Source organism: Akebia trifoliata, chromosome 3, assembly GCF_017979445.1.
Source record: "Akebia trifoliata isolate Shusen 1 chromosome 3, ASM1797944v1, whole genome shotgun sequence".
Lineage (NCBI taxonomy): Eukaryota > Viridiplantae > Streptophyta > Magnoliopsida > Ranunculales > Lardizabalaceae > Akebia > Akebia trifoliata.
The window spans coordinates 59,459,907-59,478,874 of NC_141377.1; the positions used below are offsets into that span (position 1 = coordinate 59,459,907).

The following is an 18,968-nucleotide window of genomic DNA, read 5'->3' on the forward strand; positions in this document are numbered from 1 at the left end:
GCATGGTTGGACACTTTCAATCAATCCATCAACAATCAAAAACAGATTTACCTAGTTGCAACACCAAAAGAATTTGTTATTAAAATAATAATGTAATCACTGATACCAAGGAATTAAATGTAACCAATTGAATATTCCTCATTCAAAAGAACATGTGATTGTGAGACGATATTGGAGTATTAATCTTTATTGCATTGTATTGAGATGTATGGAGATATATCGAATCAGTTATGAAACACATCTACATATCACTTATCTATTTAATGGAATCTCGTCAAAGATTAACATGATCTAGTTATTCACATTATTTCAAATTCTATTAATTTTTTATTTTCTCTACACACTAAGTGCTAGGCATGTCAAGAACTCATACATTAGGCTCATAGCAAAGCTTCTATTTGATTTTTTTTTTCTTTCCTTTTTATCATGTGTATACCTACCCTTTGGGTGAGACAAATCCCATGGTCACACGCATCGCCCCTTTGGAAAGTCCTACGTGCAATTGGTTGAGTCGAGGGTCAATTGAGCGTTAGAGGGTGGCCATAAGGAATTCAATGCTTCATGGGGTTTCGAACACTTGACATACCCTTCTTGAGGAGCTTATCAAGGTTCGGCTTCCCACTAGGCCAATCCCTTGGGGTTAATTAACTTCTATTTGATCCCAACTGATTCAATTTAAGCAATTTTAAAATAGTAATTAAATCACATCTAGCATCTATATATAGAATCTTGTGAGATAAATTAGTAGACTCAGACGATATGTTGAAAATTTCAGCCAAGTTAGTAAATGTCATTTGAGTCAACCGGGATTTTGTATATTTTAAGGAGAGAAATTAATTTTGTTTGGAATTTAAACATTTATTATTTATATAAAATATGATTTTATAATAAAACATCTTCTAATCATTCTTGTTATTTTCTTTTAAAAAAATATATATTATTTTCATATAAATATGTATGAATATATAAGTATAAACCAACTTAAATGGTTTATCTCATACCAGATGAGTTGACTCACCCGAGACAACTCGATCTTCTCTATGGAGGATACGAGCCGACAAACTGAGATTTGAAACCATGGCGCTGCTATGCAAAGATGAAATAGCTTTGTCGAAGAAATGATCACTTCTAACACTATAATTTGCTTTGACAAAGGAAAAATTTGTTGGATTAATGTCGAATTTATCCTAATGTTTGAATAGAAGTAAAAGCAAAAGTAAAAGCAAAATTAAAAATTAAAGTAAGAGTTAAGTGGTTTGTTTGTAAGTTGTAGTGTAAAATTTTAGTCCTACATTGAATAGAAACATCTAAAGAGTGTAACTCTTATATAGAAGTTCTCCCATAGTGTAGCAAGTGTGAGAAATATATAGGTCGAGCCCACACACACATGAGGGCCCATGGGTTCTAAAAGGGATTTGGACCCACATGGGTGCGCGTGAAAGACCCATTTCTGCTTAAACTTTGTTGGATCGAGTTGCACACTTTCCAATTCTAATTCTATAAATTCTCATTTGCATTTATTCAATTTTTGAGTTATTACTTGTAAAGTGTCTTTCTATTTTCAAAAGATTTTTTCGTATGTCCTTCAAAGTACAAGTTCATTTTTACGTGTACACTAGGAGTGATACCTTGTACACATGTGAAACGTTGTATCTTGAAAGACATATATCCAAGGATTGTTAGCACATCACAATGGTGAAATCTGTCTTAAGGTTATTGTGTCTAATACAAGTCTCACTCATTTCAATATGAAGATACTATTTTACGGTATTTATAATTTATTTTATTATTTTATTTCAAATCATTTTTTTTTTCTCTAATCTTACATCACATAAGTAACAATATTGTGTCCATAGGGAACACTCGTTTCTAAATATTTGAGTGACTTCTTTTTTAATGTACAATTTTAGATATGCTTGTCTATAAATTAGGCAATAGATGTCTATATAAATTCTAATGCTACTAAATAGATTCTAACACTACATATTCTACAGATTCTAAAGCTACTCAATTGATTCAACACTACGATACAAAACCATTTATTACAACACCCAATCCTTGATACTGATATACTTATCCATTGTGCAAGCTACTATATTACTGATCAATAAATTAGTGCAGCTTCCCCTTTTATCCTATTGGTGCTACACAGATCTTATGATAATCAAACGTAGAAAAACAAAACCATTACAAGAAGACATATAGTCGAGTGTATCCTAGCCATATTTAAACTCCACTCCTTGAAGGTTAATCGATCAAGATCGATGGAAATTCCTCACAAATTATGTTTGATTGTAAATCACCAATTTTGCAAGATTTTCTTGTTTATAATGTTTTGTGATGTTGAGATTATAATTTGAGACAGACCTTTGTAATTCACCGAGAGTGTTAATTTTTAATTGGGGTGTGATAAATAATTCGATGTAACATGACATGAATGGTGTAACTCATTTAATAAACAGGTTGGGTTTTGTCATGTTCAGGTTGACATGCATAACCCATGAAAACAACACAACATGACACACTAATAATAATAGGTGTAAACCTCTTAAAAGGGCTAATTTTTAAAAATGCTTTAATAGTTGTTAATATCTAAGATACTTGCATCTTTCATGATTTAAATGAGTTATATGTCATTACAAGGAGACAAAACCATTACAAGAAGACATATAGTCGAGTGTATCCTAGCCAAATTTAAACTCCACTCCTTGAAGGTTAATTGATCAAGATCGATGGAAATTCCTCACAAATTATGTTTGATAGTAGATCACCAATTTTGCAAGATTTTTTTTGTTTATAATGTTTTGTAATGTTGAGATTATAATTTGAGACAAACTTTTGTAATGTTCACAAAGAGTGTTAATTTTTAATTAGGGTGTGATCAATAATTTGATGTAACATGACACGAACAGTGTAACTCATTTAATAAACAAGTTGGGTTTTGTCATGTTCAGGTTGACATGCATAACCTATGAAAACAACACAACATGACACAGTAATAATAATAGGGGTAAACCTCTTAAAAGGGCTAATTTTTAAGAACGCTGTTTAATAATTGTTAATATCTAAGATACTTGTATCTTTCATGATTTAAATGAGTTATATACGAGTTGGGTTGTACGCGGGTTAACATGACAAGTTAATAATAAGATAAATACCTAACCTAGACACGACCTGTTTCATAACCAAGTTTGATGGGTTGACACGATTACGACTTGAACATGATTAGGCTCGCCACAAAACAGTTAACCTCATGACATTTTCAAGCCGTGTTCATGGGGTTGTGTTAAGAATTAACACCCTTAGACAGGAGATAATATTATTGCATCTTATCTTTCCTTCTGTTTGTTTGAAGGCACCACAATATTTAAGAATTGGTATCAGAATTTGGGTGCATGAGGGAGATTTTGGGCTACTTTCTTGAATTATTTGGTGTAGAATGAAGGTGCCTGTTTAACTTTCACTCAACATTTTTCACCGTATTGGTGCTCTGTTTAACACCCGAAGGGATACCTCTGTGGATTCTTTTATTGTCTCATTCCATATGATAGTTATGTTCTTGTAGTGAGAACATAAACGAACCTTGGGGGTTTGCCCCCAAGCAATTTTCGTGATCGAATTTTCTAAGTTCAACCTGATCGGAAAATTCACTGGTCTGTTTAATCTTTTGCTTTAAGGCGCCAAAATTTTGAGCACTGAGAAGTAGAAAGAGGTAAAGAGGATCTGAGCACTGAGCAATTCTCCTTAATCAAATATTATTACCGAACGGAGAAAAACTATCAAATCATTCTTTTTTCCGCGGTAACCAGCCACGAAAAGGCAGTAGGGGACAACATATCTGAGATTTGACTCCTCAAGATGGTAGATTTTGTTTCTTTTCTCCTTTTTAGGTTTGTGTTTTTAGCCTTTAGGGAGAGGGAGATGAGATACTCACTTCTTTAACGAATAAACGATTGACTATATTACATATTTACATGGGAAATTAATTTAAGAGAAATTAACCGGACAGACCTAGTTGTTTCATTTTTCTTATAAAAACTCTCAAAGGGAAACTTAGTTTATGAAGTTGGTTATCCACCAAACTTTACTTTATCAAGTTTGTTACATTGGTGATCTACGTCATAAAATTCAAATTAATGTAATTAATTTGTTACTTAACATATCTTAGAGTGGATTGTAATCACATAAATTTGTGGCATCTAAAATCATGATTTGATATTATAATATTATATAGGACAAAATTCTAAGAATTTTGAAAAAATTAAATAAAAATCAAGAGTAAATTTTCAACATTGAATTTTAATTTTTAAATTTGGGAGTTTGGTGACCATCTATTTCAGAGACCTTCAATCAAGTTCAAAAAAGATTTTTTCTTTTTTAAAACACATTTCTTTGAATTTTAGTTTTTTCATGAAACCTAGAAGGCTGTAGTTGCCAATTTGATAATCCATGCGGCTCACAACCCTCAGTAAGATTTGAAATATTATTAAATTAATCATCCAGGTCTGATTGATAAAGTAAGGTTTGGTTAACTTGACAAAGTAAGGCAACAGATAGGTCTCGCAGTAAATCTCTCTTATTAATTTAAATCTTCCATTTTCCTTTCCCCAAACGTGAAAACGTCTGTAACAGCTGCTAGCCGCATATCGAAATCGTTACCCATCCAGCATTTTGCACTCGTTTTCCCTGTCCCCTTGAAGATTTATTTGAGACTTGAAAGAGAGAGAGAGAGAGATTGAACCAAGTAACAGAAAAACCAAGACAAGAAGTAATTATCAACAGAAGAAAAGAATCAAAACTAAAATAAATTACCAAATCAAATCACCACTTGCATTATTATGCAATAATGGTATTACTATTACAATATTCCTGTGTTCTGCTCTGTTGTCATGTCAAGTGTCAACCACACACACACATACACAATGACTAGCTAGCTAGGTACTCCAAATTCATCCATCTATTGCGATTGTAGTAGATTCTGAAGAAGAATCTAAACATAGAGGAGAAGAAGATTTACTGCTACTTTTGTTGAAGTTGAAGTCGGTCTCTGCTAGTGCTTCCACAGCTATCAGGTTGATGAGCAAATCAACAAACGCCACGATTATGGTGTCGTGAACGCTACTATCGTTAAGTCTTAGATAGCAATGGAGCAGCTCCTGAAGACTTGACCAATCCTGCTTCACCCCATGAGCTTCTACCATCTCCTCCATTGACTCCCTAAAATCTTCATATGGATTCTCTGATGTCATCTCCATCGTCACGCTTTCCCATCTCCACACACTCACACTCACACTCTTCTCTTCCTCCTCTAATAGCAGCGTAGAACAAGAAGAGCTTCCTTCTTCTTCTTCAAGAGATACGGTTTCCTCTCCCAATGGATCCATGACTTCTTCCATTATAGATTTGGTCGTGCAAGGTGAGAAGAAGAACCTCTTCGAGCTTATCGAATCTTTCGAAATTAACTCGTTTGGGCTTGAATCGCCGGACCTGTCAATTGACAAAGATGAGGAGGAGGTGAAGGAGCTGCAAGAGATCGATTCTGCCTCTGGAAGCCTTATGTTGGGGATATCTAGTCCTGCTTCTGTTTGCGTTTCTTCTTCATTGTCATTGAGATTACTACTACTACTACTACTACAACATACTTCTGAAGAAATCGAATTAGACGAAGAAGAGTAATACAAGGAATTGAAGTTATTGCAAATATCTCTAAAGGAGTGAGTTTTGGTCGGTTGGATGCACACCCATGTCATGGTCTTGGGCCCTTGTGGTCTAAAGTTTATGAGAGCTTGGTGCAGAGCTTTAATGGAAGGTCGTCTAAGCTTTGGCTTACCCATTTCTTCTCGTACTCAGCAGACTCGCTAGTAATAAGAGTAAAAAAGAAGTAAAGAAACAGGGACGAAGGCAGGAGGGACAGATGTCAATTATGTAGAGAAAAACCTAGTGTTAAAATTTTGCAGAAATTTATAGGCAACGAAAACGTGTACTAATCTTAAAAAACCTGTTTTTTTTTTTACATTTTCCTCTCATCTGAGCCGTACGTTTGATAATTGATGCTCCTCTATCTTCAAACCAGCCAGAATTGTGAGTTACTGACTTTATTATAAGAGAACACTAATGAGGGCCAACTTAATGTCTCACGAGTCGATTCCAACACATAAATATATGATAAAATAATTTATCAAAACCGTACAATTTTCAAAATTAATTATCAAAACAGTAAATTGTAGTAATTAATTCTAAAAACGGTAATTTTACCATTTTCGGAATTAATATTTTTTTTATCAAAATGATAAAAATAGTAAAATATAAATTTTTATTACCGAAAATACCCTTCTTTGTTTTACATACGTATTTACCATTTTAACTTTATAAATAAATTAAAATCCAACTAAATCTTTCACTTCTTTTTAATCTTCCTAACACTATATAGAAATATAAAAGAAAAGAGGATTTTTTTTGTAATTTTAGTAAAAAAAAGATAAAAAAAGATATTTTCGGTAAAAAAAATTACATTTTACTATTTTTACCGTTTTGATAAAAAATATTAATTCCGAAAACGATAAAATTACTGTTTTCAGAATTAATTACTACAATTTACCATTTTGGTAAATAATCAAAATGTGGTGCATGTTTTGGTAAATTTACCAATAGAATATTATACTTTTGTTAACATGTGTGCAAATTCTTGTGATTGACACAGGAATTGAGTTGGTGTTAGCAAAATTTGAGTGGCAATAGAATCTCTATATAAATAAAATATCTAAAATATTAGGGGAGAGACTTAAAAAAATGATTTTTTTTTAAATGAAAACAATCTTATAAATTTTCAAAAAAATAAAAATAAAAAAAGTTTACGAGAGTCAGTCTAGTCAAATCTTTGAGTGGGCCGAGTTTTGTAGAGGACGTTGACTCCATCTACCGGGTCGAGTTGAGGTGTAACTGTAGCAGCAGGTGGAAGTTGAAGAGAAAAAAAAAAAAAAGGTGTACTACAAAAGATTTTAGTTGTAGGTGTGATCTCATAAATGCACATGCCTTGAGCTGGACGAATTGACGGACACAAAGGACCACTTACCCCCACCTGCTTGTATGAACCTTACCCATCAATTATTACCATTAGAGTTCCTTTTCTTTCTTTGTGGATGTCATGTGCTTTGGTTGTCCAAAACGATCTGAGACTCATTCCAAAACCAAAATCACTCATCTTGTTCATGGATGCGTGCACTCGAAGTTCTTCATTGTACATGTTATTAATGAATGATCATCTCATGAATCTACTTTCTTAATTTCATCAAATCTCTGTCTCGAATTTATTTTTACTTGTTTCCACATGTTGTCATATAACTTTTCCTTTCTTTCTTATCCTGTGCCAAGAACACTCTCAAATTGAGTAGCTCTTTAAAGTGGTAAGGACCGCAACCATGCATGGCAAGTAGTTTATATGGTAAATTCATACAACATTTCATTGATTAATTAATGATGATTTTAGGAATCAAAAATATCTCCTTCCTAGGGATTGGCAAAGTTATCAACTTGAAATAACCAAATATTACTAAGTCAAATTTGACCCTAAGGATCCGATAAAAAAAATGCAAGTAGAGGTTCTATCAATTTCGCCGAACCCCCTATCTAGTACACCAAAAGGTTTGGCCTCTTAGTCCGTCCTACGTACCTTACAACGAGTACAATTCCAAAAAGTTCGACCACCTAGTCCGACCCCATGCTATATTCATCTGGAGGAGGTTTGACCACCTCAAAGAACCGACCCTTTACTATTTTCATCTAAAGGAGACCCCTTGTTATTTTCATCCAAAAGAAGTTCAACCTTCTTAAGGAGTCGACCCCCTTGCCATTTGGCATCATTAAGGAATTGACTTTTGCTATATTAATCCAAAGGAGTTTCAGCCTCCTCAAACTGTCGATCCCTTATTGTTTTTATATGAAGGAGGTTCGGGCTCTCAAGGAACCGATCCCTTATTTTTTTCATCCGAAGAAGGTTCGGCCTCCTCAAGGAGCCGACCCCTTGTTATTTAATCTGAAGAAGGTTTGAACTTCTCAAAGAGTTGACCCGCTTGCTATTTCATCCAAAAAAAAGTTCGACCTCTTCAAGGAGCTAACCCCTTGTTATTTCAACCAAAGGAGGTTCAACCTCTCCAAGGGGACAACCTTTTTCCACGTCATCTAATCCATCTCTTGTTCCCTTTAGGTAGTTCAACCAACTTGGTCGACCTGTGTCGTACTCCCTCTAGAGGGTTCGACCTACTTGGTTGACCCCTCTATTGTTTCTTCTAAGAGGTTTGATCAACATGGTCAACCCCTCTTTGATGGTTCAATCCCTAAAGTAGACCCCCTCTACTCATTCCCTCAAGAAGGTTAGACTCCAAAGGTCAACCCCTTAATGTATTCCCTTAGTGAGGTTCAAACCCCAAGGCCGACCCCTCTATGTGTACCCTCAAGAAAATTTGTCCCTTTTGACCGATCCTTCTCCTTCATGTGCTCCATGAAAGGTGGTTCGCCCAACCATGTTGCCCATTCCTCTTAACATTTCCATGATACATAGATCTTGAGGAATGAGAGACTTGAAAAATCTCCTACAAGCGATATGAGATGCAGTTTGCAATTTGCACTTCCCATATACGCATTGTCGCAAAGTGTACCCACCAAGGTATGATTGTGAGTCAAACATAGTTAACTATGGGTCAAAGAGGTTTTTGCAACTGGTGCATGTTGGTGTCCATTCGAGAAAAGTGCGGACATCTAAGAGTAATCATTTATTGTTAAAGCTACTATAATGATGCTTGTCCAAAGAAATACATTCACTCTATAAAATCAAACTTTCAGAACCCATTTTCACACACAGAAAATTACATATTTTCAAATCTTTTTCTTCTTCTTCGTCATATATTCTTGGTATTCAAATCTATTCCTAACAGTACAAAAACAATGAGAGTTAACAAAGAGATTAAGCTTCATTGTATCCTGGGAACGTTGCTAAAACTAATTTGTATTCTTAGTTTAATATCGGAATGTCGTAAATAACGTTTAAAGCAAACGTCGTTTCAACATGTCACGAAGAACAATCAATCTTTCTTCATATTCTTCTTAATTAATTGTTTCCGCACAACTTTTCCAACAGTACTAAAATTGCATTCCATAAAAATTAGAGAGGAGGAAGAAGATGAATCTAAAGAAAGCTTGGAATCATTGGAAGCTTCACGTTCAATTTTTGCTCAAGAAAAGGATCAAGCACGTTGAATTTGAATGACGAAAGGCATGCATTTTGAAGTTGATAATTCGATGTTGATGGCATATTGTGTGAATTCAAGATCAATAGGCTTGTAAGTTTCAAATCAAATTACAAGGTGCATTAACTCTAGATTAAGTGTTCACCTCCAATATTTAGGCCAATGAGTATGCATGGAATGTAAGATATTTTTTTTGTTAATGTAATGTTCATTTAAAAGATCTTATAATATCAATTTATTATAACTTCTGCCAAAATGATAGGGGAGCATAAGACTCACGGTTCACATTTTTCATGTTCACAACACCTTGTTTCACATTCATGTTTTAAAACAATGCACCACATAATATGGTCAACCATAGACAACTTGCTCTATTCATTAAGGTAAATTAACCCAACCTTAATTAATTTCATAACTAATGATAAATCAATGACGCAAAACATAAGCAATCTGTGCATGGTTGGCGTGGCAAGGGTATAATAACATTGATCTCTTCCTTGTGTATCCCGAAGAAAAAGATCTATGGTTCTATGCCCTTGCCACGTCAGCCACGTATCTTTTGCCGCGTCAATTTACCACAACTCTAATTTCCTTCTATGATTTCTTTTCTTTTGTCAAGGCGTTATAATGTGCTAATCAATGCTCCCTTGCCATGTTGACGCGGCAGAAGGCCATGGACGGTGGATGGTAAACTACACGTTTCCTCAGTTGAAAATTTGCGAATGGAAAATCTCACTTTGGTGCCACCAAGAGCAATGATAAAAAGGAATCCTTTATTTATTTATTTTTCCTTATCTTCATTCTATTGATTTCATATACATCATAGGGTCTTGTTAACATGTGCCCTATCGTTAAAGTGCAATAAATACGCTTGGAAAATTGTATTTTGTATCGAAATGCCCATAAAAAAGTCTTTTTCACCAAAATGCCCTCGGTTGCTTATTCCCAAAGGGTATTTATTGCACTTTAACGTGAGCCCTTATGACACACATTAAGAAAATCCTATATCATATTATTATGAAAAATTTAGTATCTAACATAATGTGGAGAGGGGAAGATATTCCCTAGGGGTTTCTTTGGGAAAGTACTTCTTAGAAAACCCATAGTGGTCCCTAGCTAGATAAGATAAGTCGTGATAATATGACTCGCTAGGTGGCATACTCAATTCACCCCCTGATGTGACAAGTTCGAGAATCGTAGATCTAATGTCTCAAGATACATGATTGCACTTCCCCATAAAAGGTGTATCCTGTGGGGGGCCATGTATCCCAAGGCGTACAAATCTAGGGTTTCCAAATTTGTACGTCGAGGAGTGGATTGAGTATGCCACCTGATGAGTCATATTATCACGACTCAGATAATATAGAGTGCTGATTTTGTAACTAAACTTGACACGGTAACTAAAAAACTCACTGACATGACAGGAGGCAAGAGTTGTAGATTTTTTCCTCGGGATACACAATTGCACATGTTTTATGGGGATGTGCAGTTGTGTATCCCGAGAGAAAAATCTACAGTTCTTGGAGGGTACAGGTCATTTGAGTTTTTGAGTTACCCTATAAGGTTGGGTTACAAAATCATTACAAAGATAAGAAAACATGTATCTTTTCTTCTAAGTCATTTATTGAATACTTTGATTCCAACATGTTTGGACCTTAGAAAAGTCCTATCATTATCATCTTCATTACTTACATTAGTGATAAATATGTATAAAAGCATTACCCTGTGGAACATCTCTTTTTCTGTGAAATTGCTCTTAAGTTGAATTATTTGATTGAGAAGTTTTAGATAATTTTCTAGGATAGAGGTCGTTTGGAGGAGTCATAGTAATCAAAGGGCACCGTATGGTTTCCATGTATTTTCTGCACCACTAAATTAAAATTTAAAGGAAGATATATAGAGATCGTTTCCTTTCAAATTTCAATATTCTAGTAACCATATTCCTTCGGTAACAATTTTACTAACAGATACAGATACTTCCAAATGCGTTGTCTCTCTCTCTCTCTCTCCATCAAAGTATATAAGGTTTTACATGAAAATAAAGAGAAATTTATGAAAGTAGCCCTCCTATAATCCAAGGGCATATGGCATAGGGGAGGGCATTTGTGTAATAATTTTGTATCTGTTGATTCGAAATTTAAATTTTGAAACGGGCCGGCAAGTAGTAGATTATGTTGGGTCCCCATCCCAATCCCTGCAACATAGCAAGCTAGCCTGCCACAAGGGAGGGGCCTCTTTTTCATTCAACCTCAGCCCTTCAACTCCTTAACACCAGACTGTCTTATTTTGGCCTCACGTGACAGACTAATCATACACATATCGATACACACAACTGGGGTGCGGACCATGAACTCTTAGCGAGCACTTGAAGAAGAAGAAGAAGATGCCAACCGATTTCTCAGACTGAGGAATTCTTTCGAAACCCATCAACCACCAAGTGACAAATTAAGTTTAGAATCATCAGCAGCTTCATTAATTCTTGATGTTAATCAATCCAATCAATCGAAAAGCGGACACTGTCAAGACTTATTGATGAATAACACGTGGCATGTTGTGCATATATATGATCATAGGACCAATGTAAAGGCAATGTTCATGTTGTATAATAAACAACAAGAACAAGGCAAGGGGATCCCAGCTCAAATTTTAAAAGATACTCCATCTCCCACACCACAATTTACAAATAAGAATACAAACAACCAAACACATACCTCTAGTTTTCAAATAAAGATCCAAACGATGAACTGGTGATCTAATGGGAATGAGATAAAATGACATGTATATGAGATGGGGCCAGGCGGCTACCACTCTTTATATAATATAAAGATTTCAATTAATTTATGCTTTGTTTCCAATGATACCCTTATGTATTGACTAATGATAATTTAACGCTCTTTTTTCAGATGCCCCCCTATATGCTCCCTGACTTGACAGTTACAGTACCATAAATCTTTTTCCTGTGTATCCCGAAAAAAGGATCTACAGTTCTGCGATGGGGGTGTACAAGGGGCATTAGAAAAAAGAGCGTCAGATTATCACAACTCTTATGTATTTTATGCCACCAATCAACCTAAATAAGCACATGTGCAGGGCCAAGAAAATTAAAGAGGTTTTCATTTAAATTTAGAAGATAAAATTAGTGGGGATGGATCCCACGATTTTTAGAAAACATCCAACAAGTTGAGTTGTCACCGGGTCAGCTCCTAAGGTACCTTGAATCGGGAACCAAATCAATTCTAGTTCTTATATTGAATTCGAGATTTGATTCTAATTGGATATAGAAAAAGGGGAAAAAATGGGATTTGGAACTGGGAATTTCGATTCTGATTCAGATTCAGATTCCGATTCCAATTGATGGATACCCATTGGAACTGGGAACATCTACCAACAGGGGAAATCATTTGCACACTGGATCTCCTCTCTCAACTACCAAATCCATTTAATTGAACCATGTGAAGTTGGAAAGGTGTACAATGAGTATCGGTCATAAATTAGTCTGACTGGTGATTCTTAGGCATTGGATATGCTCAAATCTTGCAATTAGAAATCACTTAAGAAAAATTCTTCAATCCAATTAATGGCTAGAATTCACCAAGAAGGCTGAATTTTGTTGTGACATATATGTGTGGATCCATATCAAGAGGCTAGGTTCATGGGGTCGATAGGCGTGAAGATGATTGTGGAGCAAGCTAGCACCTGCTGTTTGGTGGATGGGTCCACTTTCATCTCAAATTCACTCTTTCATAGAGACTAGAGGGAGAATGTGAGTGAGGATATCCAATATGAGGTAGGATAAAGCAAAGAGAATGTTCAGTAACTCTGGCATTACCCAAAGAGGATAAGATAGGAAAATGGACCACCGCATGCAGAGCCAGCACTATATCTATGCATGAATAAATATCATCAATTAAGGGAGGGAGGGATTTAATTTGGTGCATGGATGGACAGGGGGATGGCATTTCCACATCATGAAGACTACATCAACTGTTTGATCTCCAGCAGAGCATGGGGACGAGCCCATGAGTGTGTGATGTTGGGTTGTTGTCTGGTTCCCTCCATCAACATCCCATCCACCACCACCACCACATTGCACAAGACAAGACAAGACAACAACTTCTTTCCTGGGTCCCTCTCTCACGAGGGAGGAAGTGATCTGATTTCTGCATGCGGACCTACCTCCCAATACCATTGATGCTCTTCTCTACATCTTAATATCTCATCCCTGTGGCTAAAATTACATACAAGCAATGAAGCAAATATGAGGAAGCCATAAAAGCTTCTTACTCTAGTTCAAGTTTAGTAAGCTTCTTACTCTAATTGATTCTTAAATAACAATTTTCTTTTTGTGAAAAAAATTATGCAGCAAAGAGATCGCACACAAAATACAAGGATTTACGTGATTTGGCAGTGTGCCTATGACCACTGATCAGATCAAAATCTTTTGAGTTTGTACAGCCCTAGAGATCTCTAGCAAAAATAGGAGTAGAGAAAAACATGTCTATCGCCTAAAAATCTTTAAGAAAATATTACATAATTGTCCTTTCCAAAATCCTAAATTTTTTTGGTCAAAAGGCTCGGTCTTTGAGTCCTTGGGCAAGGATGCGATGTCCCTGCACCCCCATAGCTAAGCGTACCTCTAACAAAATACAAGACATTTACACAACACCTTTGAAAGATTGCATACGCATATATAACATTTCCTTATGGTCCACTATCTATTAACAAAGTACTTCTAGGTACATATTGAACTATTGGTCCAGTTCATGACATCACTTGGTATCACCTTCAGCCTCATTTCATGGGTTTCAAATCTTGGGAGAAGCGACCTGAGAAAAGACTATCAATAGGAGTGGCAATCTTAACATGACACGAAATTAGTGGGTTTGGGTCATATTAGTGTCAACCCATCTAATACGATTATTAAATGGGTTGGGTCTGGGTTAGAGGCGTCAACTCGCTTAACCCGTTTGGACACATTTAGTTATTATGTCATTAACATGTAGTTTTAAATATACCAACACTTATTTATATTATTTTAATTTAATTTTTTCATTGAAATCTAAAGGCATGTAGTGTTTAATTCCTAATATGGTGATCCATGTGAGCAAATGACTCTTAGTAAGTTTTAAGATCTTACTAAACACGGCTAGTATGTCTCACGTGATAATGAAATACACTTTGCTTAGTTAATACCAATAATAATCATAATGAAAAACACTTTCCTGAAAATATGGTTAGATGTCGCATGGACCTGGTTGTTAAGGATAAAATTCTATTAACTAGAAAAAATAATTCAAAAGAAAGTTATTTTTCACCATTGAACTTAGTTTACAGTTGTGTGACTTTATTTTTAGAAATGGTATTTTATTTTTGGTAATAGAAATGAAATTTATTTTTTTCCAATAAAGATTAGAATTCTATTAAGCAAGTTGTATATGGGTTGGACCAGGTATTCCTATTTATAAATGGGGTGAGTTTGAGTTTAAGTTTTTTACACGATTATTAAATGGATCGGATTTGGGTTTGGTAAATTTTCATAATACCTCAACACGACACAACCCGACTCATTGCCACCCCTAACCATCAAGAGCCCAAAAAGAGGCTTGGTTACCTTTGACCAACGTGCAGATTTACTTTTATGATCCTGAACAAGTTTCCATTGTCAATAATGATTAGTGTGAGACACAATAAATGTTCCTTTTGCTCATTTGAATCTCTTGAAATTCAAAAAAAAAAAAAAATTGGACCGCAAAGAGTGTAGGTTCATGAGTTTATCTTCTCCTTCAAAAACCTTACATACTTTCAAGAAACTCAAAGAATACTTAATTTACTAGGACTTGTTGGACAATAAAGGGGCCAAGTTGCTGGTGCATGAGTTCCAAGAAAAATATAATTAGGAATTTCTCTAAGGGCTACAATTCGAGCGGGTTGTGGACCAACCCATACTTCACAAACACTGATCTGTACATTCCCCAACTTGACCTCGAACATGAAATGCTCAAACCTGAGCCCAACCCACTTGATGTTGGTTCATTCCTCATTAATACTATATACTTTATTAATGATAACGACTTATATAAAGATGAATGGTATATAAATAAAAAAAAGGGTCGGGAACCGTATACTCATGAAATGTGAAATCATATGTTCACATACAATCCCTATTGGAAATTTACGATGTAGGAAGAAAATTAACTTCTAGGCTCGAAAAGATTCGATTTCTTTTAGACAAATATTCTCCCTTACTAGTTGAACCAAAGTACACAAAGGATCGATGAACAAATGCCTTCAGGATACAAAGAAGCCTTACACTCAATGTACTAAATCAGATTATGTATGACCTAATTTAGCCTAAAACACTCGAAAATTTTTAGAACTGATGATGTCTAGATCTTAAGCTTAGAGAAAGAAGAATACATAATTTTTCAGTGAAGAAATCTAAATTCTGGTTGGTTTTTTATAGTCATTTTTGTGTTTGTTGACCTAGAGTCATGATTTAATGTCTCTTGGTCTAATAGTCGTTAGATTGTGCCTTATCTGAGATCTAACGATCCAAATTGCACCCTATCGAACGAATGTGTCTCATGTCCTTTAACTAATACCTTTTAGTTGAATCTGTCTGATCTAGTGGCTCTGATCGCTTCCGATCAGTTGCCATTTGATCTAACGGATCCGATCGTTCCTGATTGGATACCAAATATGAACCAACACACCTGATCGATTCTGATTAGGTACAATCATGAATCAACGCATCTGATCAGGTACTATATCGATCCATCGCACCTGATCATTCTGATCAGGTACTACTATGATCCAACGCATCAGATCGTTCTCGATCCGGTATTATTTCGATCCATCATATCCGATCGGTTCTCGATTGGATACTAACTTGATCGTGCAGTGCTGATTGCACCCGATCCATCACACGTGACAGATCAACTATAACCGTTCGATGATTTCATATCTCAAAAACTTTAAAGCTCTCCAGCTCCTCGCAACAATGCGAAGTGCAAAGTGCGTCTCAAAGCGCCCTAAACGTCCAATCGCCCTTTCGCACGTCACACGTGCACGGTTCGCACCACCTTGAAGCACTGGATCAAAGCCTAAAGGTGTGACACAAATACAACTAACTATATTGACTATTACTTATAAGGTACACCACTTTCTTACTTGTGAGCGATGTGGGACTAAACCTTATATACACAAAAATCTCAATAACTAAGTTAAGATAAAACAAACCAATAAATCTTATTTTATTTTGAAAATATTCAACAATCCCAACAGTGTATATGTGAGATCCAACACTAGGGATAAGGATGTATCCCGAGAATACAGTACAGATCTCCAAAATAAATCTCAACTGTTGGATCTCATATATACACGGTCGAGATTGTGTGTGAACATATGAATTCACTTTTCATTAGTCTACGGATCCTAACTCATATAAAATATAAAATTTGCAATTATTTGCCTTAAAAATATATTTCAGAGTTCACATACACGAAATTATAAGCAAAATGTTAAGAATAGATGATAATAATTAACTAAAGTTTGAAACGTGAATTGTGAATGAGAAATAAACAAAGATATTTATAAAAAAAATATTACAATCATATTAGGTTCGGGTTCAAGCAAATTAAGGAACTCGATGCCTATGCCTGAACCCAATCAGATTTGATTCAGTCAAAAATAAAAATTTGCCCATACCCATGCTCAAAACATAGCTAATTGTGCCCAAACCTGACCCAAGGTCAGACATAACCCATCGTGTTAGGGTTTGGCCTACCCAAGTTGCAACCCTAATTTCTATTGTAAGTGAACAAAACATCTTTTTATCCATTCAATTTTTAAGAGCAATTTCAACGGGACTTTAAAAATCTTATTTTGGGGTTCATTTTAAAGCCTTCCAGCTCTAAATCACTATTCACAGATCTATATATAGGCTTCATAGATTTTTGAAACCTCGAGCTCCATCATTATTCACCTTTTATCAAAATACCAATTGCATCCTTTTTTATAAATGTTAGTTTTACGCTTACTCTTTCATGTAATATATTTTACATTCCATTTGTATCCTTTACTAATTTAAATTTATTTCCTTCATTATTTTAAAAATCAAACCAAATCGATTAATCGATCAAACTTGATGGAAATTTTGTACTAAACTATATTTGACTGTGAACCACCAATTTAAAAAAAAAAATCTTTCTAATTGAAATAAATGAAGGTAATTTAGAACTCTCTTTTTATTTAAATTGGACTGTAATAAGTAAAAGTAGGGGTGCCAATGACAAGTTCTTTATATATATATATATATTTTAACACACAAGACATTTACACAACAATCTCAACCTTGGTTTGAATTTTGTCACCTTAAAGAAAATATGAGATAATAACCTGTCACACATGCTTAAAACTCAACCTTGGCTATAAATACCATAACCATCGTGGAGAGAAATCACAGTTCTTGCATTGCTTTTTATTTTTTATTTTTGTAGAAAGCTCGACCAACAAGAAAAAAGTATTTGGCCGAAGCCAAAAAGGGGTTGACCCATGTAGGTCTTCTAGGTGCTATCATCATATTATTCATATCTCTCCCTCACGCATATCTCGATCGAGACTCACAAATTGAATTTTGCGTCACTTATACCTTGGATGCAACTCTAGCTCCAACTTGGCTTAGGCACCTATCTGTTAATACCACAAACAACCATTGACCTTTAAGAATCACCAGTTACACACACTATCGAATCATTTTGATCCACCCAGACTTGATCACATAGGTAATGCACATATGTAGTTGCCTTAAGCCAATTGTTTAGTCAACTCCAGTGAGGTACTTTGATTCATCTTCTCGAATCGTAAGAACTTTCTCATAATAATATACATCTTGGAAACACAAATCTATTCCTGCCCCATCCAGGAAAGAGACTTTGTAAACTTCTATTATTTTGTATACCACGTTTCCAACCTTTCATTGAGGTCTTGGAAAATTCAAGCATCACTATATTTCTTACCAAACCATACAAGTCATCATATTTTTCTCCCCTCATTAAGACCATGCACGCACATATGATTTTCATAACTCCACCTCTAGCTAAATACCTACAACTCATAGAGTCCAACGTACAAAATGATATTAGATTCTTTCACATATTTAGGGCAAAATGTTACACCACCCAACATACGTATCATTTCACCAAACATTTACCGTACAAAGTAGGGCTGCAACTTAGGTGGGCTGGCTCAAACTCAACCCGATAAAGGGGTGAGCCTGGTTCGAGATATGTAGAAAATGAGTTGAGCCTATGTTAGAATATCTCAACCCGATTCCAATTCAGCAACCTGAACCCAATGCTATATACTGATATATATATATCAATTATAGATTTTTTTTCCAGCTTATTATTATGACTTGGACAATTAGTTAATATTAATGTCAACTTTGGTTTAGTATGGTTTGTCATGCCCCGATTTTTGGACCCACAACCCGATACATGACTCATGACTCACAACCCACGGCCCAAAATTGGGGGTGAGGTCTAATACGCTCGAGGGACAAATCATGAGTCTATGTATATTGACTTAGTTGAACATTTAAACCACTACAACATCCCCAACATATAGGCTTTAGAACCGAATGTATTTCGGAACAAAAATTTCTATAAAATTCAAAATATTTTGAATGAAAGAGAGACCAATTTTCGTTTGAGGTTATTTTTTGAG

General features: G+C 35.2%; 1 protein-coding gene across 1 annotated transcript; it reads right to left on the minus strand.

The window, feature by feature from the left end:
• Positions 1-4,792: 4,792 nt before the first annotated feature.
• On the minus strand, positions 4,793-6,071 carry LOC147408464 (uncharacterized). The gene has a single exon (XM_086432908.1). The coding sequence runs from the start codon at positions 5,832-5,834 to the stop codon at positions 4,950-4,952; it is 885 nt and encodes a 294-aa protein (XP_086289034.1). The 5' UTR covers positions 5,835-6,071; the 3' UTR covers positions 4,793-4,949.
• Between the last annotated feature and the right edge of the window lie 12,897 nt (positions 6,072-18,968).